This window comes from Apis mellifera, linkage group LG1 (genome assembly GCF_003254395.2).
Source record: "Apis mellifera strain DH4 linkage group LG1, Amel_HAv3.1, whole genome shotgun sequence".
Taxonomy (NCBI): domain Eukaryota; kingdom Metazoa; phylum Arthropoda; class Insecta; order Hymenoptera; family Apidae; genus Apis; species Apis mellifera.
Genome location: NC_037638.1, coordinates 27,439,161 through 27,466,556, shown reverse-complemented (window position 1 = coordinate 27,466,556; position 27,396 = coordinate 27,439,161). Strand labels below are relative to the sequence as shown.

Below are 27,396 nucleotides of genomic sequence, written 5' to 3'. Positions count from 1 at the left end.
AGTTAAATATATTATTATATATAATTAAATATTTTATTGAAAATTACAGACACCAATATTTATTGGAAAATTTATTGAAAAATTTAACCTATACACTTTATATATATATAATAATTAAAAAGAAATATAAAGTAAGTATTTTATTTAATTTCATTTATATATTTTAATATTATATATATTATATGTTACATATATATAATATATATTTATATATATATATATATATGAATATATATATATATGTATATGAATGAAAATATATGAAGCAATCAAAAAATAATTTATCCGAAATTAATCGTTCATGTAACAACGTTGCGCGCGCGAAAATCGAGAGATCGATCGATCGTTCTGCGTCGTGAGTGCTATCGACTACATTTGTCTGCTGCGTGTGTGTACTGTGTTAGTGATATTGCGTTTCGGTGTTGTGCTTTTAATTTCGCATTATAATATTTAAATAAGCGACGAATATGCCGAAATCTATACCCGAAAGGCAAGTATTATTAATTTTTCATTTTTCATCACTTCATTAAGCTCATTGAAATATTTAAAACTACTTGTTCACTGGTCTTAATCGGAGGTCACATTGTATAGAGGTTATGTTATGCCGACATATCTCATTGTTTTTAATATTTCTTTTCTAAACTACATATTAATATAAAAAATCTATTTAATCATAGATTAAAAGATTATTTTTAAAATTAAGGTTTTTGCACCATGCAATCATAATTAACGATAAATATTTGATGTTTCTGAATGTATTTCCTAACGCGGTTTGTATGGCGGCTAACTTATCGGTTGAGAAACGCATTATTCTTTATTTATATCGTATTTCACAGATGGTGCTTTTTTCTTTGAATATAGATATAGATGTCAAATATTATTTAATTTTGTTTATGCATATTACTTTTCATTATTTTTTATAAAATAAAATTTTGAAAATATTATAAATGTTAAATTATTACGCGTGTTATATAAATTAACCAGGAACGAATTCAAATAAGTGTTTACATAGTGATATTCGTTTTTTCATTAACATCACCTGTTGCATCACGTGTATGGATATACGTATGTATATACATGCATATTTTCACGAGTGTACATACATCGTGTATACATATTATATTTCATGTATATGTATATTTTTTATAAATAAATGTGATATGACCTAATTATCATACTGAATTGAAATTTTGAAAAGATTGGAAAAATTCGAAATATAAAATTTTAACTACGATATTTATTAGTTTCTGAGATAATAATTAATAAAAATTTTTCAATATTAAACATCGAATACTGTCTAATCTATGCGTTCGTGACAGTGTATGCATCAATATGCGGCCACCGTTTATCTATTGTTTCTATAAACACATCGTGGCAATCGTCATTCAAAATGTATAACGAGTGAATTGATATTACTATACTTCAGTATATCTATCTATAAAGGGTTTTCTTCGGGTGGCCGAATAAAATCTTGGATGACCGAAATTACGATAAGGGAATTTATAATAATAGAGCGATATCATCTTCATAATATATTTTATACTAGCCATTAATAATGTTTTTGTAGAATAGTAGATAAATATATTGACGCACATTCCGTCATGGACATATACGTATAGATAATATTCAATGCATAGCAATGTAATAATCAATGTTTAATCAATGTTAAAGATTTTAATTAATTTTTTGAGAATTAATAAATATCTAGAATTAAAATTTTACATTTAGGATCTTCCTAATCCTTAAAATTTTCGGCTCAACATGATAATTGGATCATATCGTATTACAGTCTTTTTTATATTTTCATTCACTATTATTTATTTTATTATAGGTGGTTGGAATATAAACCCTATGGTACAGTGATCAGTGGTACAAAAATTCTACCGTTCAAAGTGCCATTGAAAGAGGTGAGTAACGAAACGATATAATACATTTAAAATTAGATGTAAGATATGCAGTTTCCTCGAGTTTATATTTTACGTAAGAAATTGTTGTTCTCATGGACGAATTATTAACATTTTTAGTAAAAGGGATAAAATTATTTTGAAAATTTTTTTTATTAAAATATTTTTTGAGATTCGATTTATCGACATTCGTATTAACTGATTAAAATAAATATAATTATTTACTTTGTAGATAAGAAGACTTAAAGATAAATTGAATAGAATTATAGATTTAAGATTATTTTGTTTTGTATCAAAAAAAAAAAAAAAAAATTCAATTAAATTTTGTAATTGTATTTAATCTAAAAGTGAGTTTAAAAAATGATTTGCAAAGTTTATACGATCTTGTTAGTATTTCTCGGAATCGCGTCACTATTATTTTTCTCTTCTCTCTTTCGTATTAAATCAAAGATCTTCTTCGCGGGGGTCACGAGATAAGATCTTATCGAATTCCAGAAATATAGAGGATACAATGCCGGTATACATACGCATTCCGAGACACGGAATCACCATGAAATCGTGCCAATGGTATAGAAACAATTTTTATGCGTTATAAAAATAACGGAATAGGAAAGAGAGACGGATGAGAGTAGTTTTCTCGTTAATATATTACAAGAGATAATTATAAAAAAGCTTCTTTCAAATAATTAAAATTGAAATCGAAATTTATTCGTAAATTTATATAAGACGTAATATCGTAAGATAGAAATGACGTATATGTTTCGTACGAGGTAAAAATCGACGCTCTATGATTGGTATAGGATTGAGGGGAAACGAGGAAGGTTTATCGGTGGATGGTCGGTATTCGGTAACGGTAAGATGGGAAAGGAATCTGTGTGAGATCTCGTATCGGTCAAAGCCAAATTGCCGTATTGTTGCATGTTTTGACTCGAGCGTAGATATAAACAAGCTTGATGTATGCACTTTCGTCCGATACGCACGGCAATGCTTTTGGGATCGTGAATAGCTCGGCCCGTGATTGTTTGCCTAGTAGCTGAACAAAGTGCGATCGTACGCTCCCATGCTGGTTGCCGCTGTGTGATGTATCGTACTCGTGCTGCGATAGAGCGGCATTCACCCAACTTTCTTCCATTTTGAGGATATATCTATGTGAATCAGTGTGACATTTTTCTCTTCATTTTTCCAGCTTCTTTCTCTCTCTTTCTCCTTTCTTTTCCTTTTTAGATTAAATCTTCATACTTGAAATAGATTCGTAATACGTTACGGAATAAAATTTTGAACGAAAAGGAGCAAAGATATTATCTCACGATATCTTAAGAAAAAGAAATATATATATTTCGAACCGCTCGAGATACGCGATGCGGTATCGATAAAGGAGAGATGGTGAAAAGGGACGATTCGATACGTATCGTAGGTGTGTGGATAGATCGGCGGAGGGGTATTTGTCTCGAGTCGTTCAATTTCCGTCTCTACGAACGCGTCTCTGTTCCTCTGAACCGGTTTTTCTCGTCTATCGGCTCCTCTTGGACAGTTGCAAATAAGTTGGGAACCTTTTTCGGGTGGATTGGCCGCATGCATACGCAAAATAGGAGGGTGCCCCGACTAATTGATTCTGGCGTCGCGGGCATTACATAAAACAAGTCGAAGCGAGGGCCCGGGAATCGGAGAGTTGGGTTGATTGGGCCCGTTGCGTCGGCCGCGGGGGGCCCACTCGTTAATAGGGCCCTGAAATGCCTGCGCTCGTGGCCCTCCCCCTCCTCTGCTCGTGCCCGAGCCCGTGCCACCGCCTCTGCGCCTTTCCACCGCGTGACGGACCGCTTCTTCATCTTCTATAAGAACGTGTAACAAATATCGGCTCACACCGAAACGTGATACCGTCTTCGCCGACACGCACTACGCTTTCTACGTTTCTCTTCTTATTCGGACACCGGACGCGATGAATTTAAGCCGATACCCCCTCTAGTCACATATACATTGTAAAAGATGCGCTTTAAAGTCGATTTTAATTTTGGATTGAATTTCGTACGCCGTGTAATTTGGCGAGGAATCGGCAGAGGGACCCAAGCTCGTATATACGAGCTTGTATCGTTTCTCCGCGATTATGCTTAATCCAATCTTCTCTTTGCGTTTTATTTCGTTTTATTTCTCATCTTTTAACGTTGTTCTACGTTCAACGTTAATAATTTTTTCCTTCCCCTGATTCGATACAAGGTGCTACTCGTTCGATCGCATATCTCTATCTCTAAATTTTATAAAAGACACCGTTATAGAGTAACAATTTTCGAACCAAATTTCCCAATAAAAATTTAAATCTCATAACTTTCGTCTTATTTATCGTGAGAAAAGATGCAGCGCGAGAGATAAGCGAGCGAAAGATGGAACGATAGACGCATAAATGGTTATACGCGTGTTACTTGCAGTTTGTCAGCAAAGAGAAATATCGTATGTAAAATGTTTTCATCGCTCATGCCGATGTTTATCGCTCGAAAAGTTCTCTTAGTCTGTATTTCATAAACCGAGTGTGTACATATATTTGTATACATGTAGATATTTATTACATGGATCTACTTTCATTCATGCTATATTATCGTAATGATATTATAGCGAAAAGTGAAAAATATGAATATAATAACAAGAAAGTGATGTTTATATACAAATTTTAATAACGATTCTTACTTTAATCCCCATCGCTGTGAAAATTACTATGGAAATATTTAAATAATTTATTGCGTTTCGTGCTGTAAATATTCAAGGTTCATTATTTGCTCGTATTATTATTTCAAAGTTGTTAAAAATATATATACTTGTTATACATGTATATGTTACAAGGAATATTAGGATCATAGATTAACAGCGATACAGGATATAAATGTGGAGAATTTTTTCCTTTGGCATAAAAGATGGAATGATTTAAGCGTGGGAAATGGAAGAGTAAGATAAGCATATCGGATCGTATAGTATTCCTTCATTCTTACCATTCCATACAGTTCACCCCGGAATACCTGAGGCTTTCCCTTGAGATCGTCCTATCACAGTAGGCAAATTCTGCACGTAGAAACGGAATATTAATTTCTGACTGAAGTTTAGGTTAGAATCCAACCGAGAATGGATAGGCTGTCTTCGTGGGTGATATCTGTATTTCAGCCCCTGAAAATCTTCAACATTCAGATGATTATCACGTTAACTTCTCGGTTACGTTCGGACTAACCACCCTCGTTGTTTTCACGGAGGTGAAGGAACCCTCTTCTTCTTCGAAAATATGAATCGAAATTTCGTAAATATCTCGAAAAATTTTTCGTGAAACGCGATTTTCCATTATTTTCCTTCCTTTTATTTTTCTCTTGTAAATATTACGGATCCTGTAATAAATTACGAGTTTATCGTACGTAGCATATATCGATGCAAAATTAATATTGGCATTTTATTTTCTTGTAAAATAATTTTGTAACGTTTAACATCTCGGTATATTATATCTCCGTCAATATTTACGATGCAAATTTTTACTTGAAACACGTTCACACGCGCGATGATTCGCGTTCGATTAATAATACAAGCTGTAATAATTCATAGAGTTTTTTTTTTTTTAATATTTTGCGATTTACTCACGGCCCAACCATCTTCCAACACGTAAAAATCGAAGAAACGTTAAAAAATCTTCGAAATTACGCGTCGAAGACACGGAATTAATTTGTCAGCCGTATCGAAACCATCATTCATCGCTGCCATATATGATATTTTGCTAACGCGTGTCGCACACCACCGCAAATATTTTTTCGGATATGATTTATGAACAAGTCCCTGACAAACTTCATAGTGAAAAATATATTCGTGTCATGGTCCAGACTTTGCGCTTCTCTGTCTTTTTGGCTTTCGTTTCATTTTTCTTTTCTTTTTTTTTTTTTCCCCAACAAAATATTAAGTAACCGATCGCTTGGACGATCGCTTTGTCACTAATAATAAACAACGATATCGTAATTTGTCGTGAATGCTAATCTCACGTGTACGATTTCACTCGTAGATGACTCGTAGATTTGCGTAATTTTTACGGCAAACTTGCCAATACTAAACTGATACACGCAATCAATCAATGGATTTTCCAATGTAATGGAAAAATTCAATTTTTCCGATGTAAAATTTTCCTTGAAAACTTTTTTAATTTTGCGTCGAATATAAAAATGAAGAAAGAGAGATTTTCGACAAAACGAATCGCTTCTATACGATTCCAAGCTACTCGAAAGCAACTCGACAAATTGATTTCTCCTCTAATATCTGTCCCTTTCGTTGAACACTGGAGAAAGCAGGGTGGAGGGGGGAAGGGGGTTATTTACCGCAAATATATTTACCCATTTTGAAAGTGGTTTATCCGTTTACGTAGGATACGCATATTTATCAATTCTCAAGAGTTCTCTCTAGATAGTTTTATATATTGGTTGGACAAATTTATTAGCCCGTGGACCGTTGTCCTATGTTATTAACGATGCCAAGTGTTTGTTTAACACTCGATGCGGAACAGAGAGGGCTCCTCCGTGCAATTTCCCATCTTCCCATAATCGAGCAGGGATCTCGCGAAAGGGATGAGCGCGAAGAGGGGGCGACAGAGAGAGAGAGAGACAGAGATTGTAATTTATGCCGAAGTTAGCGAGCAACTTCGATGACTTTGTAAAATATTACCGATCCTCGTTTCGGAGATCTTATCTGGCTCCGACACCGCGCTCCGTTTCGTCGGAACGCCTTCTCTTCTTCTTCTTCTTCTTCTCCTTCTTCTCCTTCCTCCTCCTCCACGTCGTCGTTGTCGTCCTCTTCTTCTTCCTATTCCTCTTCTTCCAGCAGGCTGGCGCCTGTAAAGGGGGTCGTGCGTCACGTCGAGAAACCCACTGCGCTACAACGATTTTGCTCTCCAAGTTCGAACGATCGACACCGAGGGAACTGTATAAACATGTCATTTGTCGATAGAACTTGTCCCCTTACAAGACCTCTCGCGAATCCCTTTACTCTTAACAGGTAAGAGGGAAGACGAAAGTTGGGAAAATCAAAAAGTTTTCTTTCCTTTTTCTTCTTTTCTATACTTATAGACACACTGCTTTATATTTAGATCTCGCGTTATAATTTCGATGTAAGATGAATAAAAAGATATACATATACATATAGAGAGAGGATGGAGGGGAGAAAGGGAGGGAAAAAGTTCTCGTGGGTTATCGCACGGCGTGTTCAGGTGTGGGTGCCGAAGGGGGTGGTCGAAAGACAGGGTTTGGATGGGATGGGGAAGCGAGAGGACACTTTTGTTTCGTACTTTAGTGTCACGTTGCCCCATCCATCGCGTTTCATCAGATATGGTAGCTGGGCCATGGCCTATCTTTGCTAGATGAGATGGCGAGTGTCCATCTCTCGACGAGGCCCCTCACTTTCCGGGAAGGCTGGGCAGATCTCGCAGTAGCCAGCCTTATCTTCCCGTCCAATCGTGTTTCGCCGTTTCTCTTATTTTGCGAGGCCTTCGTTTACGGCCCAGGTACTGCTACGTATCTACTTACTACCGTATGTGGCCGCGCGCAACCGATTCTCCCACGATTCGCCCTCGCCCCTTCCCAATCCTCTCTCCCCGCCACCAAAATCGTCGCGAATGCGAAACCGTTACCTGGAATTCATTTTCTAAATGCCTCGTTTCCTTCATATTTTTATACGTGACTAGATTTTCGAGACGGAGTTCCAAACTTGTGGAGGAACACTCGGGAAACTCTGCGTTCTTCTTTCTCGATCCTGTATATACAATACATATATATATATAAATTTGTGTCCGAGGAGGGAATATAAGGCTTATGGAATATCGCTTGGACGGATCTCAACAACTTTGTCCTTTTAACGTCAATGTTATACGACGTACGTAAAAACCATTCCAAAAGAAAATGGCGAGTGACATTCATTTAAACAATGGTGAACGTAGTTGCGTTCAATCGTTAAGGAAAACATAATGATCCGCGGTATACACGGAGAGAGATCCCCCTCCCCCGTTTAATACAAAAGGCATCGAGTAATGGGCTTACAAAGCCCGTTTCCGTGGGGAGGAAGTTCTCGTTGAACGACCACGATCGTTTCAGAGGCAATAGCGTCACTTTTCTTTTATCCATCGAGTCTCCACCTCTTCGAGTCTCCATCAGGTTCGCCCTTCCTTGTATCCTCTGCGTCACTGTCTACGTACGTGTTTCGATAGTGGTGGTCCGACGATAATCCGGAGGAACGATCCGTTGGAACGAACAAAGACGGAAGAGAATGGAGGGGGAGGGGGAAGCGTTCGTGAATTCGGTGGTAGTTTGGATGCCTCTGAGAAAGAGAGAGAAAGAAAGAGACATCGCCACTACTGGCTTTATACTCGTGCTACATAAATTTCTTTTGAATGGGGAGCGTACGAGCCGGCGCCCACCGTCCTATCCTACCTGCTTCTTCTCTTCCTCCTTCTTTCCCTCCTCGACTCTATTTTTTTCTCCGTCTTTCCGTTTGTGGAAAAATCTGAGCGCGAACCAATTGGCAAATTCATAGTTGGCTCTCGGATCTTCGTCCCCTCTTCGATTCGTTCGAAGGGAAACGGAGGTGAACGTAAATCGTCGGCGGCTCGTATCGAGGGAAAATTGGCATTTAACGGGGCGTAGGATCGGCCGTATAAACGAATGGATCCGGACTTTCGCCGCAAAAATGAAGAATCTTGGCAATGAACGCGGGATGGAATAGGACGCAGGGAGGCATGAGGGATGACAGGAGTGGGCGTACATTTGGGAGGTGATTGGTGCTGTGCCACGAGCGCGAAAGCCGCCACTTAAGATGGAGAGAAACTTTTTACAAAGGCTGGGAGGAAAAGGCTGACGAGGCGGAGTCGTTCGGGGAGGCAGGAAACAAACATTTGTTTAAACGATCCCGACAAGTCACGGCCGTAAATACCTGCGAGTCGTTAATCTTGTTTTTTTGGTCCTGCCGCTTCTTCGTTAATAACGTATAATGTATTCTCACCCCCGTAGCTAAAACAATCAACGGTGGAAGAGAGAGAGAGAGAATCGTCGGTATGCCTGGAGAAATAACGCCTGCGAGTGTAACACGGATTAGGGATATATAGATTATAGGTTATCGAATTCGTCCCGTTGTCGGTGAAATTGATTCTTTGCTCGCTGTTGAATTTACGATTCGGCCGGCTAGCTGCTCACCCATCGATATAATAAATCTCCTCTCCTTTCGTAATGTCATAATTCATTTGCGGAACGGAATTCGAAATGTCGACTCGAGGAAATTTGTGTAATGAACGCGTGGAGAAAAGACGTGTGATTCTTTGTTTAAACGTTGACGAAAGAAAGAATCGTTTCCTCTTCTGTTTTCGATATTTTCGTCGTTCGAAGAAAAAGAAAGAAAGAAAAAGAGACAGCAAGCGGTCCAAGTTTGTCGGCCATTCGTGGTATGAGTATGTGTGAGTATGTGGTGGAGGGAAAGGACAGGTGAGACACAAACGGAAACAAATTCGAGGAACAAATTCGTAAGACGGCAAACGTGAAGGATCGCGAACCTTGGCTAGTTTGTCGGGGGAGGGGAGGGGAGGGGAGGGAGGAGAGGAGAAGGGAAGAGCGCTCGGACCCCCCGAAGCGTATGGACCGCCCCGAAAATATTTTTAATTTTATTACGGCCTGTAATATGGAAATTCTACGGTCGCAGTTATCAGGTGTGAATTGAATTATAGCGATTGCCGACGTGGTCCTATTATTTATGCCCGACCAGAAACACGTTTCTTATGCCGCGAGCTTTCACGACGCCCGGCGATAGAAGAGAGGGGGAGACGCACCATGTCTAACGCCAGTCTATAAAACTTCGCCTCGAGAGTCGATACTAATTCGTTAACCAACGTAACACGGAATAGCGAAAGTAGTATCGGGATTTACGAAGGCCTGGATTATTAATCTCCTTAAACGCTCGCCCTTATCTTTCCCTTGCGATCGAGTAAAAATAATTCCCCTGTCGATGGAAATCTAATGAAAGTAACCGCGCGCGTTTTCAACGATATATTAAAATTTCGAAAGGGGGACATTCTTTTTTTTTTTTTTCTTTCCCTTTCCTTCGGAAAATTCTTCTCGAAAAATTCTGGACTGCTTATTTTCATATTTTATTATTCGATTTTCCGTACAGATACGCCACGCAGTATATTTTAATTGTCAGCTTATCGTCGAGGCGGGATCTCTATCGAGAGGAGAACAATACGGAGGAAAGCCCTTTCTAAAGATCTCCCACAGCTACCGATACCATTATTGCTCGGCCACGATCGTAGAATTCGAGAGAACCATGGACTTTTCCATCTTTCCTTTTTTTTTTTTTAATCTCGCCGACGGAGAAATAGTTTCTCTACAACTTTCCAAACTTTTTAAGTAAAATATGCGAATGTGTACACGATACCGGAGAAAAATGTTGGCTATATTTTTAAATTCGATCCTATAAAAATTCGATCGTACATCGCGAATAACACGGTTCGAGAATTAGGCATGCAACACGGGTGGTGAATCAATTTTCAAACAGGCCCCTCGTAAAGTCGTTTCATTTCCGAAAAATTATACCTACTGTGCAAACGATAGGGAAGATTAATGATTCCACCTTTCATTTTTTATCCGAGTTGGATGGATCGCTTTGATTTATGCTAAACCGAGCCACGCGGCAACGTTTATGCTTTTCATAGAAATTTTATTAAAAAAATCGTTGCTTTCGATACATCGTTTTGATTTATGTCGAGTCCTAATATTCCACTCCTAGTGGCTTTATCGCAATTACGTTTCCAGATAGGAACAACGTTAGATTCAACGACCTTAGAGTAAAAAAAAAATAATTTAACATCGATAATAACGTCTTTGTAATACGTATATCGAGTTAACTTTGATCTTTATCGATTACAACCTTTAACCATTTTCCTCGCGTTAAAACCGTTCATTTCGAATGTTTCGTTCGATGAATACGAAAGACGTTATAATCGGTGGAAATGATTCTTGAATTTGATAGCAACTGCTACTTCCGACACGTCCCTTTGTTGTACATGTCCCCCCCCCTCCCCCCAGTTAAGGTGACCCATTTTAAATCGCTTCGAATCTTCTGCCAAACGAGGAAGTAAGTGGATACAGATAACGTCGAGCATATATCAGCTGGCGGCAGCCATATACCAGTCTATATGGCGTTTCTCTATGATTCTATACAGCGGGGTATAACCGTTGGCCGCACTCGTGCAACGAAAATGTTCTTCCTGCGAGTTGTTCTCCTCCATTCTCTCCTCCATCCTTCCTCTCGAGTTTGCTCCCTGTCCATAAGAGAATTTAACGGGAGGGAGGGAATCGTCTGAACCGTTTTGCGCAACGGAGCATCGTTTCATTCGATCCGATTTAATGTTTCCCGATCGAGATGCTTTTACAACGCAAAAAAGGTATCGGCCGATCCTTATCGATTTTTCGAATACTACCAACTTCTTGAAATTAAACATCGGAATTTTCTTCGATTATTACTCGACTTTGTTTTCCTATTTTCTTTTTTTTTTAATTTGCTACATTTGATTTAATAGATACGTTAAATAAATTACGAATAACATTTATATCGGGGAGAGAAGAATATAGATCCAAAGTAGTCGTTAATCGCGCTTGACGAGTACTGGGAAGACTTTACGATCCAGAAAAAGTGATGGTAACCTTAGTGACTACAACGTTAACATTCTGCTTTTTTACGAGGTCGTTCGTAATATCGTTTGAAGATATTTCTATCCGGTATAAATAAACCAATGACGTTATATATCGGTATCTCCCGTGGTTAAATCTTTTGGTGAAATTGAAATGAATTTTGAGAGGAGTTTGGAAATACTACAGCCTACTTACTCGCCACGAAAGCGCATCCTCTACGCCCACGTTTCCTTTTCGAAAACACTTCTTGTCCGATTTACCCGAAACGACGATCGCATTTTTCGCCTAGTCGTGGAAAAAATAATCGCTCGTCGCGGCGAAGTCGTGGAACACCGATATGCACCGATTTAAATTAAATTAAAGGGAGGAAAAGTTGGTTTGGGACGACGAGCTCGCGTGGACGGACCGCCACGAAGGTTCGCACACAATGGAGGTATAGCTCGTAGCTCGATAATCCTGATTTAGCCGCGGTCGTATATTAGGCTAAGGATCGTGAAATTGAATGGTGGAATCAGCGGAGGAGACTGGATCCTGCTTTCGGCTGGAGGAAGCTCGAAAAATAAACTGCCGTTGACGTAGCCAGGGTTAGTAAATTTTACAGCAGCCCACAGCCTTCGATTTCTTCCATTCATTCATTCTTCCTTCCTATTCTCTCTTTTCGCAATCTTTCATCTCGAGTTCCTCCTCTAGTTTTTCTTCTATCCTAGAGACGAGTAATTATTTTCGAATTATTGAATTATTGAGATATTGGTGTAGTAAATAAATTAAGAACGATTTACGAGGGAAACAAATATCATACGCGCAGTTATTTGTCAATCCTCGATCGTACGTCGATAAGCCGAGTAATTGGAACGGCGCTACCATTAAGATATAAGAAAGTCCCACACCTAGTCAACGATAGATTATTACGCTTGGATAGGAAAGTTATACCGCAAGCCCGTTATTAATGCGACCGATACTCATTCCGCACTCATCCGTAGATACCATCTCCCCGCCCAGTCAATCGGATCGCGTAGTCTAAACCCGTAATTACCATTAGCCCACCCATAGAGCGAGTGCGATGCTACGAGCGGACCGATCAAACTTTCAATTTAGCGTATTCATAGGTATACGCTGTTCCTAACTAAGTCAAACAGACCACGCGCCCTTCCTCGATAAAAGTCGGTTGGATCAAAGAAAAATATATATTTGTATTATCGATTAACTCGATTATATACGCGCGTGAAATAAGAAAATAGAACGTGTATATATATTCTGAACATGATTCGAAGAACGTGTAAATTTCTTTTGCGATTATTTCGATGATACTCGTGAGATATTGGATAATCGATCACAACGAGAGTTAAAGTTCGATCGAGTAAATATCCTCTTATTCGTTTCGGTTTTGCAATTTTATTAATTGTTAAAAGATGGAAAGTGACTGGCGTTTCATCTTATCGTATAGGATAAAATATAGGATAAAATATATACGGGTTATTATAACGGGTTATTGAACATTCGTGCGATGCCGCTATATCCGAATTATTATTATGCTTCAAGGCATAAAGATATAATTCTCGTGTCGCTATTAATTACGTCACGTACATTTTTTCTTTTTTTTTCGGATAATTCATCGAATCTGTCCTTTTCTTTTTTGTTTCAGGCAGTGAGTAACAATTTAGAACCGGAGAAACGGTAAGTAGATCAGCGATTATACTAATACTCATATTGATTCTATTAATTGAATAAACATAATTTATTAATTTTATTATTACGAAAAATCATGGAGAAATTCGAATTTATGCGGTCACTCTGTTTCGTGATATAAATCTGTCGAAGCACGCGAGGTGTTCGTTAATGGCTTTTAAATCGATTTTCTTTAACATTTTTCTTTCTTTTTTTTTTCCCCTCGAAACTAAGGATTCGAGATAGTTGTTTATTTATGAGAAATAAACTCGTTCGTCCCGAGGGAACATCTGGTTTCGAGAATTTGATATATCGAAAGGAATGGTGAAACTATTTGGGCCGACACCCCCGTTTAATTCCGGCCCTTTTGCCTCGGACCCCAGATTCTTTTTTCCCCTAATATATCATCGAGTCGTCCAGGTCGCGCCTTTGAAAAAGAAAAAGAAAAAAAGATTCCTCGCTAACACATCGCGACAGTCGGCAGATTCGTTACACTCCCTCCCTCCTTCCTTTCTTCCTTCCCAATGAAGTCGTCTTTCCACGATACGAAATCGAGTATTTATTACGAGTGACCGATAAATTCGAAATTCATCATGAACGTACGTTCCACGCTCGTTTCTAATTCGATTTCGTATTTACAGGTTTACAACGTCGGTACTGCTTCAAGCGTTTCCACGTTTAAAGTGTATTATCGATTTGACAAACACGAGTCGCTATTACGACGAAAAGGTAAGACAAGCCCAGATTATTTTGCGAAGAAAAAAAGGAGTTTCGAAAGAGTCGAAAGATATCTCATCCCTGTTCGCGAACGAATCCCTAACTGCATTCCTTGATCGAGCAGATATTCGAGAACGTGGCTCCTTTACACGATCCTTTCGCGTATCTTTCTCAATCTATCATCTCTCTCTCTCTCTCGTTCGTTCGTTTCTTCCTTCTCTTTCTCACGACAGCCCTATATTACGTTTGTGTCGGTTTAGACTTTATTTGGCATTTAAAATTAGTCGAGTCCGTCCAATTTGTAATAGCGTAGGGGAAAAAAAAAGAAAAGAAAAGAAAAGGAAGGATGAAGGGACGACGATGAAGACTGACGAACTTTTTATTAGATTTTTGGAATAACCGATTGCTCGATCTTCGGCGAAGTCTATGAAACGAGAATGCGCGTTTTTCTAAGTCAAATTTGTTGAATTTATATATCGAAGGATATTCGTTTTCCTTATCTTTTTTTTTTTCTTTGTCCTCTCCATGTCACAGCAATTTGCTACGCGAAGAGGACTAACTAAGATCTCTTCGGATAGAAAATATTTGAGAAATACTAGAACGGTTTCGAAGATCAATGGTGCCGCGGGGTATACGTAATTAACACGAGAAGATCTTTCGCCGGTGTCTCCCTCGCCTAATTAGAGCGTATTATACATAATTGGTATCCTTGGTGGAACCAAGGCTCATTCTTTTCGAACCCTCTAGTTTTCGTTTCAAGAGAAAACAATCAACTACTTTCCGATATTATTTTGTTACAGGAATTCATAAATTCTGGTGTTAAATATGAAAAAATTATGGTTCGTGGGCGGGAAGTTCCCTCCATGGATGTGGTAAACAGGTAAGTGTTTTTTTTTTTTTTTTTTTTTTTTTTTTCAAATTTTTCTTCGAGCGTACATCTTGGCTACTTATTTATGTAAATTAACGATGTTTCTTTGTACGAATTATACGATTTTTTTATTAATAAAATTGCAAGGATTATTAATCGTTTTTTAAAAAATGGTGTCAAGGATATTTAAGAAATTTCGCACGAATTTTAAAACACATTTATATGTAAAAGAAAAAAAAAAAAAGAAGAAAAAGAAGAAAAAGAAAAAAGAAATCGTGTAACTAACCGTAACGTCGTAAGCTATCGCCGCGACTCTTCGTCCTCAAATTCCTTCTCTTCGCAGTAGGTCAGAGAACGAACTCCGGAACTATGGAGTTTTTCAACTTTTTTCGATCGTTTGTTCGAACCGTCGTGCAAACCGTCCGACTCAATTTGTATAATTCGAGGATAAAATGGTGATTCTCATCGTCCGTTAATAGCTAAGAAGAATGTGAATAGCCCACGTGATCGCCTCTTGGAAACTTAATTTTTTTTTTTTCTTCGTTTCTTCAATCCGTCCACTTTCTACTTTAATCCGCGTAAGGATGCTTCGTTTAATTAATCAAGTAATTGCAATTATTGTATAAATGTTACAAATAAAGATGACATTTCAAACGTTTCTAACGATTGGGAATTTCAACAAGTTAAAGGAATAAGCGTAAAGTTTTTTCTCTATCTTTGGTATCTTTTTAATTAAACAATTATTTCTCAATACTTGAAATATCGAAATATCGTTCGTTCTTCTTTCGACCGTAACTTAAAATTGATTTCGAGTTTGGTTTAATTTATCTATACGCGTTAATAGAATTTAATTCAAAGATTGATATCGTTATATGTAACGAGATATACCTAACAAATATCGAGTTGCACCGGTATTCACCGCCATGTTGACAATACACATACGCGGGACTCGGGTTCCTTAAACGCGTTCGAATCGTGTTCCGCGAGGATTCGAGACAAGCCCGCTACAATGCACACGCGTCGTACGACAATAAACGCGTGGGTGTTGACGCTTCGGCAACGACGTCTTTATTTGTCGAGACATCGAACACACGTGTTCTCTGCCTTGTATTGCGAGACAATGCTCGTATATTCTACGGATACGGAGAAATACTTGAATACCGCGTATGGAAAGAGATCGGACTCTCGATAAATCGTGATCAAACTTTCCATTTCACCGTATTGAACAATTTTGGTTGGAAAGATGAATTAGTCGAAGAAACGTACGATTTTTATTGTTTTATTCAAACGTCTCTTTTGACTCGTATTCAATTACAACATGTTTACTTGCAAGCCTTTGTTAATTTCATTAAAAATTTGGACGATTGGTATTTTAAAATTATTCTCTCTCTTTTTTTTTTTACGATTGAGATCGATTATGAAACGAAATGGTTTTTTTCTCTCAAGAGATCTCAGGCGATCGTTGAAGACACGAAGCGAGATATTCAAATATTTTGACACGCGTCCCGTACGAGAAAAGAAACGAGTCGCGAGTTGTGTTGGCTCGAGAGATGGAGAAGAAACGTTTTAGGAAGCGATTGTGGGTGGTAAAAGATGTTTTATGTTCTCTCATATGCATAATACGGACGTGTGCGTGTCGCTTGATACTTCCGGTGCCGTTAATTCGACCCATGGGCCCAACACACGTTGCCGCGTGTCCTTCTCCAAATTCTCTTTGCCTTTCTTTGTTTTCTCCATCCTCGCCAGGATTGGCAAAATGAAGAGAAACGTGTCTCACCACGCTTCGGACCACCCGGATGGATCGTTTAATTACGTAAATTCCTTGTCTTCGCTTTTCATTTTTTTTCAGTATCGCACGTGTTGCAATCACTATTTCGTAAAAAAGTATATATATACTGTGTGGTAAAAAATGATCTACGGATAGAAAAATATTTTTTTTTGTTTCGTTTAAAATATCGAACCAAATTTTAAATATCAATTTTGACAACATTCCTCGAGCAGTACAATCTTGATAAGTGATAAGCAACAATGTAAAGAATATATTGCAGTATATTTTTACACATCAATCACTTCGTTGTTGAAAAAAACACATTTTTCATTAAATATATTACGTTCAGCGTTCGGACGATTACGAACACTTATATGAATCAAATCATTGTCTTTATCATGGAGAATATTTTTTTTTTTATTATTATTATTATTTTTTTGTTAAACTCTACGATTTATTTCATTTAGATATTTTATATCGAGAAGCTGCAAAAATTTGATCCGTTAATAATATAAAAGTCTGTCCTCTTCGACGTTAGCGTTAAGAATTATAGAAATAATTTTATATATCTTTTATACATAAATGTGGTATAATTAAAATTTGATTTTGCTGCTCGAAATTCCACCTCGTCGTCGTTGCTGCTCTCACATCTGAAATTGAAAGAAGAAGAAAAAGAAGAGTATTAACTTTTTCCTTTTTTTTTTAAACACGCGTAAAGATTGCAATTCAAACGATTACCCTTAAACATTTGCCGCAAGGCGTCATTCTGGTCATTCGAGGTGGTATTTGTGCTCTGGGTACTGTTGGGAATTGCGGTGATCTTCCGCGGTGCAATCTGTAAGTTCTCTCAAGTGCGAGTGGTGGGGGCGGGGGTGGGGGTGGGGGGCGTAAGGGGGTCGAGGTAGGGAATCTTGGTGGACCTCGGAATTGCGCCGCCGCCTGCGCTAAAAATTCTCCTGTTTGGGCAAATCGGGGATAAAATCGGTAAGAAAATTCTGATTCTCGCGATTTTCTAGAACGAGAGAGGTGAAAAAGGGGGGAAACTTGCCGGATACGTCCGTTTCGTCCATATCCGTCTCGTCCATATCCTCGTATCCGCTTAAAGTCTCGACTACGGAATGGTAATAATCGTCTAATATCATCGAATGTTGAACAAAATGCAAATGGCAGATCGTACTCACAATCCAAACGATGAGCCGCTATAGCTACTCCCATTGATAGATCGGGCCGCTCTCTGAGGATTCTGAGCGGAGCGCTTGGTGGAATTTCGCGTGTTAAGTCCGACAAGGGTGTTCTGGGCGGGGTTCTTAGAGGTGATCGTGGAGGTGTTCTCGGAGGTGTTCTTGGAAATCGGGGGTTCGACGATGGGAAACAGTGAGGGGAGCAAAATTCACCAGAGGATTGAATGCTTTCGTCCAACGGTGTTTGCCATGATTCTTGCAAGACTGATGATCTTCCGTGTGTAAGTCGCATCGAAAATCGAATAAAAATATCTTTTTATTTACTCGCTTATTATAAATTCTATTTTCTCTAATCTAATTCAACGCAATTAATTGATCCAATTACAATTGTTTTCATTTCGTCCGTTCATTTTATTCTTCTCTTTTTTTTTTTTTTTTTTTCTTAATCGTTTTTATTTCTCTTAATTATATATCAACGGGTCGATACGTTATTTATTTTTCGAGGAAAATAACCACAATATATATCGCGTGGAACGAACGCGAGATATATCGCGTTAATTAAAAATCGACGTAGAGAATTTTAATTTCGATCGTTTCATTTTTACACGTAATTATTACGCGTTTTATTTATTTTAAATAGAATATCTATGTATCTTTTTAATTTACGTTTAACGAACAAGTTAACGTTCTAGGTTACGTACGGATCAGATTCAGATTCCGGGCATCCTCTTCTATGATGATGACAATTACACATGGTCTAATACACACTGTGCAGTGGATTATAAATCTAAGACATTTAATTTTGAATTTATCATCAAAGTTTAATTATTTTACATAAGATAATTTAAAATATCACATTTTGACAAGTATAATGTCACTTTTAACTATCACATTTTTTTTTCACCAGCCGCCTAGTTCACTTTAGCTCATTTTAAATTTAATAATTCTTTTATTCCCACCAATGAAATCGAATATTTTTATCGCTAACCCATTTTAACGATCTCTTCGAATCTATTCATTTTTTCTATTTAAAATAGTTCGTCTCGAACGAATTTGATTGGTTAATTTCGCATCATCAAGTATTTCGCAATAATTTTTCCACAAATTATTCTCGAGACAATTTCATCTTATTACAAATTACGAGTGAATTTTTTTCGTTCGTACGATGATTCATTTTACGGGAAAATATATTTTTATACGTATGTGTAATCAAATAATTCACAGGTGACAAAAGTGATTTAACCGCGTGGTTTTAGATTTATTTTTATACGCGCAACGATATACACGAGACCGCACACCGCGTCATATTCGAATCATCTTCCCCTTTGCTCGATCGCGCTACCATAAATGTCTTTTCTGCAGTTTCACGAGCATCTTCTTATTACGGTTCACCTCCGCGATGCGTAATAATATCTCTGAAGTTTTGCCGATTTTATGCAGACCGAATATCACGAATATCGGTGGCCGGCCACCTTCTTTCGGTGTTCGAGTTTATCGTGCAAAGGCTTCTTTATACGAAAATGAGAAAAAAAAAAATAAATTATACGTATACGTATTCTTTAACGTTTCAAGTTCCAAAACGAATTTAAATAATAAAATACACGAAATAAAAGCAAAATCTCCTCTTTGGAAAAATTTATCGCGCTGTATATAATAATACAAGTATTTTATTTTGTTTTCGACCGATGTGTTTTCTTCCTCTTCTTGTTTTTATTTCGAACTTTCCAATTTGATTCTTTTCCTTTTTTTTTTTCTTTCTTTTTTCTCAACAAACGCGAAAAACAGAAATGGGTGAACGACGAATGATCGATGGTCGATTCTTAGAAAACGGTCCATAAATCCGGAGTGCGAAACGCCTTGTCCGCGGACATCTCCACATCCATGTCGAATCTGTAATTCAAATCCCAAGTCAAATTAATTTAACGCTCGTCACGCGTACATTTTTCGCATCGAAGCCACGCCGCGCCGCGTGATCAACCATTTTTCCATATTTTATTCTCAGAAGGCGTACTACTTTCTTCTCCGATAAATAAATCTTCGAAATGATACGTATAACCGTAGGTATTTATAATTTTTTCTTATCGTAAAAATTCTACGTTATTGCAATCTTAAATTTATCTTTTGATTCGATACGAGAAATATAACGGATGCGATTGTGTAGAATTTGAAATCAATAGTAGAAAAAAAAGAAGCTGTATCATATTTCTCTTCTTAATTATCTTTATTCGTTCGTTTACGTTTGCCTTTTATAAAAAATAAATAAATATTTCATAATATATCTCGTGCATACGAAAGCGATAAGAGGAAATTATACTCGTAATCTATCTGATATGGAAGAAATGGTGAGAAGGTGAATTGGTATTAACGGGCGAACGAGTTACTATTTGTAATCGCGTTAGTCCGATCGATGGGTTGTGCGGGGAGTCCGGGCCGGAGAAGGTGAAAGGGAGCAGCCGCTAAAACGGCCCTATTAAATCTCTATAGAGCAACACTCTATTGGGACTGGCCTATTCCCACACAATGACGAGTAATAAGTTTTCGTGGAAGCGAGTTCATCTTAAACGTATTTAGGAGGAGAAATCGAAACGATTTCACGCTTATCGGAACAGTTTTCGTTGCCTTTTGTTGGCGAATCTATTAATAAAAGTTAGATGTCGGATGGTCGGTGACGAAGATAAAAATATGGTTTCTTTTCTGCTCTCTTCTCTCTTTAAAATTTCTATTTGCCAGCGGAGAGATGGAAGAATTATCTTTATTTATGCTAAACGCGTGTATAAAATTAAGCAGCTGCGTAGATGTTTCATACGGATAATTTTAATGGCAAATACTTTCACCGTTAACGTCGTTTTATACGATTTATCCAGCAATATTACGAACGAGTAAAGCCAATTTAAGATACCATTTAATCGAAGAAGCAAACGTTTCAACATAAACGTCGTAACTGAAATGCAAGCGTGCGTAATAGCGAGATGAGGAATTAAAGTGGTATTAATATCAGAGTGCGGAGGGAGCAGAAGCAAAAGCGAGCTCTCTCTCTCTCTCTCTCTCTCTCTCTCCCAACTTGTTTGGCGCGTTTGGAATGTTTCTGGAATCTCGACGGAATGCAAAAGGGGAATGAACACCTTGCGATAATTTATCGACTAGTCCAAGTAGGCATAATCCGTTAATAAGACCTCCCTTTTTCCTTCTGTCTTCTTTTTCTTCTCCTTCTTCTTTTTCTTCTTTTTTCCCTTTTGCTTTTGAACAGAGAAGAAGAAAAAGAAGAAGAAGAAGAAGAGATGCCCGACTCCGCCCAATCAATTATCACCACTGGTATCCCATTTTTGAATCTGCCAAGCTTTACCGAATTTTTCTCTCGTCTCTTCTCGGTATTCTATATTTTTCTATATATCCTCTTCTCCTCGTGCGTATCGATCGTGAACGATTACGTTATTCAAAATCATCGCGATCGTTAATAAAATAAAATTTCCATACGAAACATTTATACACGATTACGATGAAATTCGATTAAGGGGAATATTTATTTCGCTAGTGGTGGTGGCGAATTGAATCTCTCCGATGATAATAACGTTAAATAGATATTTTTCCATTTTCATCGATGTTTTCTCGACACGCGAATCGTCATACCTCTTGGGTAGGTATATTTGCCGCAATTCAGGCTGTGTAACATTCAACGTTCTCAAGCTTCATTACCATATTCCTTCGTTTGCTACAGAGTCCCTGCATGCCTATTACGCAGTTATTACACTGTCATTTCTCCAGACCGGTTACCATATCTGAATATTTATTTAGCTGATTACTTTTTTTTTTCTTTCTTTTATCGAGTCCATGGAAATTCGATCGCTATCTTCGGTTATCCTGAAAAATTATCAACAGCATGAAAGTAAAGGGAAGGACGCCGCTCGCTTTAACCCCCTCCTCCTCCGTCTTTTTATTACTCTATGCATGAGAAACATGCGCAGACTCGTATGAAATTTTTCCCCTTATCATGCTACGTTACAATTTACGAGAAGTAAATCAATCAAAATTGCAGGGACAATGATTCGCGTGTTTTTCTTTTTTTCTTCTTTTTTTTTTATTTTATTTCGATCGATACAATCAAAAATCGTATCTATACGGATATAAAAGTATATGTTCGTTTAAAATAATCCATGTAATCAATTTGTTATTTTATATAGATTTTGTATAGAGAAGGATGTGATCTTTGTATGTATAACTATGTTTATATGTGAAATTGACGTAATGCAACTCATGTTCAAATTATAAATCTAGTCTTTTTTGAGTAACGCAAGTAACACGATTAAAATCGCGAATAAAAATTAATAAAGTGTTTGATAAATTTATTAGTTGTATAAATAGTTCGTTGAAAAAAAAGAAAAAATGAGAATCCATTTTTATCAGAACATACGTTATTTTTTTTTTTTATTTTCCAAAGGTAAATATATTCGTTCTCTTTCCTTTCAGATTCTTTAAAACGATGGATGATTTTACGTCAGCTTGTGGCGAAGGTGAGTCTGCATTACATCATATTGGGTCTGTATAATCCTACTATTCGTAATATCATCAATCTTCTCCATTATACCGATATTCTACGTAGCAAATGAACGAATTCGATCGAAACGTCTCGTTTCGAATAATGCGGTGAAAAATTTTGAATTTTGCGTCGAGAATAATGCTTTAGACATAGACACTCTTTGTTTACCGCGTGTTTGAAAGTTCTAGACAATATTTTTTTCTAGAATATTAAATTTCTCTCTTATTCGGTACTATAATTAATTCGGTAAAATAATTATCACGAACGAAAAATAAAAAATTAAATTGCAAGCTTATCCAAGTGAGAATTATCTTATCGAATCTCGATACGATTGTTTTAAACGTGAAATACAATTTAGTTTCTGCGGTTTCGAAGAAAAGAAAACGATTCTCTCGAGGGAGACGATGATCGAGCCACGAATCTGGACAGAATTGAGAAGCGAAAGATCGCCCACGCACAGCCATGTATACCAGGCCATTGTTAATTATCTGTCACCGTTTATCAACCGGTAGAGCGAAAATTTTCCTTCGGCAATTCTCTCTTTTTTTTTCTCACTCGTTTCGCGTTCTTCTCGCCTCCTCTTTCCATTCTCTTTCCCACCTCGTTTTCGTTTCTATTTCTTTTATGATCGCGACCGTAATCGATGACAACACGCGACACCTCTTTCTTTCTTTCTATTCTCCGGGTATCATCGGGCAACAGAAACAACGCTTCTCCCACCTCGCCATTTTGCATCCTTTTACGTTACTTTACACGCGAGACGTTCGACCAATAGACGCGTCTATTTCTACGATTGCATTCGCTTCATCGGAGATGAATCAATCGCATCCCTTTCAAAGAATATCCGTACAAAAACCACTGTCGAAAAGATCGTGCGAAGCAGGGTGCAATTCGTGAAACTCTTCTCTCAACTTTACAACTATTCCAACTGTTACATAGGGATTTCATAATTTTTCGCAATGTCGTTTCTCGCACTGATACGCAAACAGTTCCATCTAGTGGGTTTTACGTCTACTATGTAAGTCGCACACCGTTGCGTAGAACGTTGCATCAGCGACTCGACCACGTGTTTTTCGATTCCTATTTTTCCGTTATATCTTCGCTCTATACAATATCGAACGGTTAGGTGTATATTGCAACGTTGCGAAGTACGTAATCGCGATGGTATTATATCTTATTATAATTTCCGTGGTAGCGGCACTTGACGAAGGTACGCGAGGTGAGAGATAAGTGAGCCGAGTCCATTTACAGTGGCCGATGATTTATCGACCGTGGAACGTAAGATGTCGTTAATCGTTTCCCGTCCATCCTCCACTAATCACTTATACGTATAAGTGCGCATTTATATGCATTTATTATGCGAATACACGCGGGGTGAGCGATACGCTCCAGTCGTTCGATCGTTCGATTGATTTAAGACGGCAGTAATCGAGTGGCCGAAAAGCGAGTCGCGCGCTCTCTCTCTCTCTCTCTCCGCGTATCGCCGATATTTTCATATTTATGTGGAAGCGCGACTGAACGTTAAAGTCCTTCCTCTCCTCCCCTCTTTCGCCGCCTCTTACATATATTTTCAGAGGGGTTTACGCCGTTACTAGAAGATGCGGGAACACGAAAGGGGAACCCACGCTACCAGAGGCTATTTGAGCCGACGTGCCTCTCGCTTGTATATCATATAGCCGCATTAACCACGTCGCTTCGGGTCCTGCTTCTCGACTACTCTAGTAGTCCGAAAACCGATCTTACGTTTACACGGGATACGCGTAATATTCCTACTATCTTCCGCTTTCTTTTCTTTCTTCCTTTTTTTATTTTTTATTTTTTTTTTTATAACCATCCTTTTCAGCCGTTTCAAACAATTATACGGAAATGTAAATATTTCGAATCTTGGAAGAAAATCTCAAGGATGTTTAATTAATCATCTTCCATTCTAATGTACTTTATTCGAAAATTGATGAGCAGCGTTCGTCAAATGTGTTGGTCGTATTGTCTCTGGTCGCGATCTCTCTTCTCGCCAAGTAAAGCAGGAATATACACGCTCTAGATTCGCATTAGATCTCGACGCGTGTTCCGAGAATATATTCTTACCTTCCGCGAAATAGGTAAGATCCACGTTTCTTTATACGCGAAAAAATTAGATGACCCTTGCGATAGTTCTACTTTCCTCGTTCCACGCAACGATCATTTTCGCACGTATCTATTTCTCGCGTCTCTCCAAATCAATCCATTTTTCGCACTTGCGCGCCAACGCGTTCGTTACGAGGACGCAATATTCTTTCTTACGAAAGATACCGCGCGAGTGAGATATTGGAGGAGTCCTCGGTTTTGCGCATTATAAATCGCGTTTCTGCGAACGATCCTTTGAAGAAACTCGCCAAGGTCGAACAACTTATCGCACGATCTTGGATGGCCACTTGATTCTTCGGATGTAAGCCGAGGTAAAGAGGCACGAAAGTGGGTCTAAAGTGGCCGGTACTTATCTATCTACGGCTGGCGAGGAAAAGGGAAATGGAATCGAGGGAGGACGAGGCAAAGAGAGGGGACGATAGGTTACACCCGATAGTGCCTCGACTCGACTCGATTCGACTCGAGGAATATCGCCGAGTCGAGAAATCGTTGCGAATTCGTCGCAGATTTTACCGGTAATTTGCGGTAATATTATAATCAGCCCCTTGCTGGGCCCGAAGATATGCCGACCCCTCTCTGCTCTCGGTTAAATTGATGATCCGTGGAATCGGCTTACGTATGCTCCATCTTATTCGGCTCGCCATCTTACTCGAACGAACCCTCGAAAATATCTTTCGCTGTTAACACCTTCGAGTTGTTACATTATCACCGGTTATTATATTAATCTTTCGAGATAAACGGTTCCTTTAAATTTAATACCGTTCCTTCGTTTCGAATATCGCCATGTGTTAACGATGTGTTAACATTTTGCCTTTATTTTTTTTTCTTTCTTTCTTTCTTTTTTTTTTTTTTTACCAGTACATTTTCATCGTATCGTTGATGAAAAATGATGAAAAATATGAAACGTTCGAACGCGATTCATCTCCCTTTCTCTCCGTCGAACTATTTTAATTTTAACTATTGATATTAATTTATACCTTATCGCGCGTATACAAATTGAAGATTGGTTTTTTTCTCTTTTGTTTCAGATGACATTGTAGGGGTTCATTGCACTCACGGTGTAAATCGTTCCGGATACCTAATTTGTAGGTTAGTATGGCTCGGAAATAGCATATCGTACGTACGCGATACCGAATAATACGAAACGTTAACGAGGAAAAAAAATGGTGTTTTGGAATAAAAAAAAAAAAATTGTCGGATCGGAGGAAATAAATTGGTGTATCTCGTTACAGGTATCTCGTACAGCAATTAGGTTGGGAGCTGGAGAATTGTTTAAAAGGTAGGTGGACGATCGAAAGGTAAAGAGAAAAGTAACGAGAGTAAAAGGGGAGCGCGGAGATGGGATGGCGAGATAAGAGTTCCGTGTTGGATCGGAAGATTTGGCGTGTGTACACTTGTGGTGTTTGTTTCAGCGTTCGAAACGGCCCGTGGATATCCCATCGATCGTAAAATCTATATAAACGCGTTGCAGAAAGTGCCGCGCGAGAAGATCGACACGAGCAAAATCAGCGTGGATTCGAGGGGTACGGCAGGATCGGAGGCGGCCAATAGTAGAAGAGTGATGCGCGTGTCGTTCAAGTATCCAGGGGGCAGCCCGTACACGATGGGTCCGCCAGGTTTCGGAGCAACGAGACGCGGTTTCGCGAAAGACGGTCCATTTTCACCGGCGCATTTCGGTTACGCCGGCCCTCCGCCAGGTTTCCGTCCTATGCCACCTCCGCCCGGCATGCCACCGGTACCACCGCCACCAGTTCCTCCACCTATGTACGGGCCGAGGCCGTTCAGGTACGGACCACCACCGCGACCAGCCATGCGTCCACCGCCACCTAGACCAGGATTCCCTATTCCAGGTTTTCCGCCACCACCGCCACCACCGCCACCGCCCTGTCCGTCCAGAACGCCCGCCGGTATCTTACCCCACGCACCGCCCGCTCGGTTGCCACCGCCAAAAATGCCTCCGCCTCCTCCCCCGCAATCCGCCCCGACAAGACCCATCCTTTTTAAACGATTGCAACCGCAAAAGAGAAAGTCCCACCTTCGAAACGGGATTCTCACCTCGGCTAGAAACCCTGTCGATTTAATGAGGCAAACGAACAGCCAAACGAGTAGGATATTGCCTAAATTGATGAAAGAGCAGGATTTCACGGTAGACACGTTCGAGGAGAATTTGCTCGCCGTCTCGAGCCAGTCGAACAGGCGGTCGGCCAAAGGGAGATACAATCAGACCAAGTGACGACGTGCCATTTAGGAAGCGTGATTATATATTTACGATATTTACTTAAACGCGCGCCAACAACATCTCGCGTCCATCCCTCGCCGAGTTTTATTATTCGCCGTTCTTTTCGTCCCCCCTCCTCGTCCTCGTGGCGGAGAGAAACCCACGTGAAACTCGCGTGATGAAACGAGAACAAAACGGGATTAACCAAATTTTCGTTCGATTGCGGACGATTGTTTCCTACTTGGGGGGAGAAACGTCGAGATAAAAAATATAAACGAAAAAAAAATACAAAAAAAGGAAGAAGAAGAAGAAGAAGAAGAAGAAGAAGAAGAGGAAAAAAAAGATATCACGACGACGAGTTTCTGCGAAATGTGAAAATATTTGTATAGTAACGATCGGTGCCCATCCCTCCTCCCCCCCTTTTTTCCCCTCCTACGACATATGTTCCTTTGACACGCTATTTTCGAGATAGATACGTTCGTCATTAATGAAAATAAATGCACTTTGTCGATAATCTTATTACGATCCAATCCATTACCACGTTATTCCCCCTCCCCCTTTTTTTTAATTTTAATTATTTCACGTTCACAAGATTACGATTTAGTACTTAACTTCGACCACGAGAGATTACGAGTATACCATTGTTAATCTTGCTTCGAGAATTGTCTTGGTTCGAACCCTTGTTTCCTAGTTTTAGAGTGAAAATAAACCAATCGGCCAGTTAGCCTTATACATATATATAT

At 38.8% G+C, this 27,396-nt stretch overlaps 2 protein-coding genes across 2 annotated transcripts; one reads left to right on the top strand and one right to left on the bottom strand.

Moving 5' to 3' along the window:
• Nucleotides 1-305: 305 nt before the first annotated feature.
• LOC724994 (probable tyrosine-protein phosphatase F54C8.4) lies at nt 306-27,172 on the top strand. Its single transcript, XM_026446311.1, has 9 exons — nt 306-490; nt 1,832-1,907; nt 13,221-13,252; nt 13,885-13,972; nt 14,761-14,840; nt 22,242-22,285; nt 25,464-25,524; nt 25,668-25,714; nt 25,848-27,172. The coding sequence occupies exons 1-9, from the start codon at nt 468-470 to the stop codon at nt 26,666-26,668; spliced, it is 1,272 nt and encodes a 423-aa protein (XP_026302096.1). The 5' UTR covers nt 306-467; the 3' UTR covers nt 26,669-27,172.
• On the bottom strand, nt 17,313-18,925 carry LOC102654799. Its single transcript, XM_026446312.1, has 3 exons — nt 18,479-18,925; nt 17,778-18,049; nt 17,313-17,707 (listed from the first exon to the last, which is right to left on the bottom strand). The coding sequence occupies exons 1-3, from the start codon at nt 18,529-18,531 to the stop codon at nt 17,541-17,543; spliced, it is 492 nt and encodes a 163-aa protein (XP_026302097.1). The 5' UTR covers nt 18,532-18,925; the 3' UTR covers nt 17,313-17,540.
• Nucleotides 27,173-27,396: the final 224 nt, after the last annotated feature.

Coding starts and splice junctions, on each gene's coding strand:
- LOC102654799 (XM_026446312.1), bottom strand. CDS start 18,531: ATGTGTAATTGTCATCATCATAGAAGAGGATGCCCGGAATCTGAATCT. Junction 18,050..18,478: donor CCGGAATCTGAATCTGATCC/GTACGTAACCTA, acceptor TACACACGGAAG/ATCATCAGTCTTGCAAGAAT. Junction 17,708..17,777: donor AGCGGCTCATCGTTTGGATT/GTGAGTACGATC, acceptor ACCATTCCGTAG/TCGAGACTTTAAGCGGATAC.
- LOC724994 (XM_026446311.1), top strand. CDS start 468: ATGCCGAAATCTATACCCGAAAG. Junction 1,908..13,220: donor TCAAAGTGCCATTGAAAGAG/GTGAGTAACGAA, acceptor TTTTTGTTTCAG/GCAGTGAGTAACAATTTAGA. Junction 25,525..25,667: donor TCCGGATACCTAATTTGTAG/GTTAGTATGGCT, acceptor ATCTCGTTACAG/GTATCTCGTACAGCAATTAG.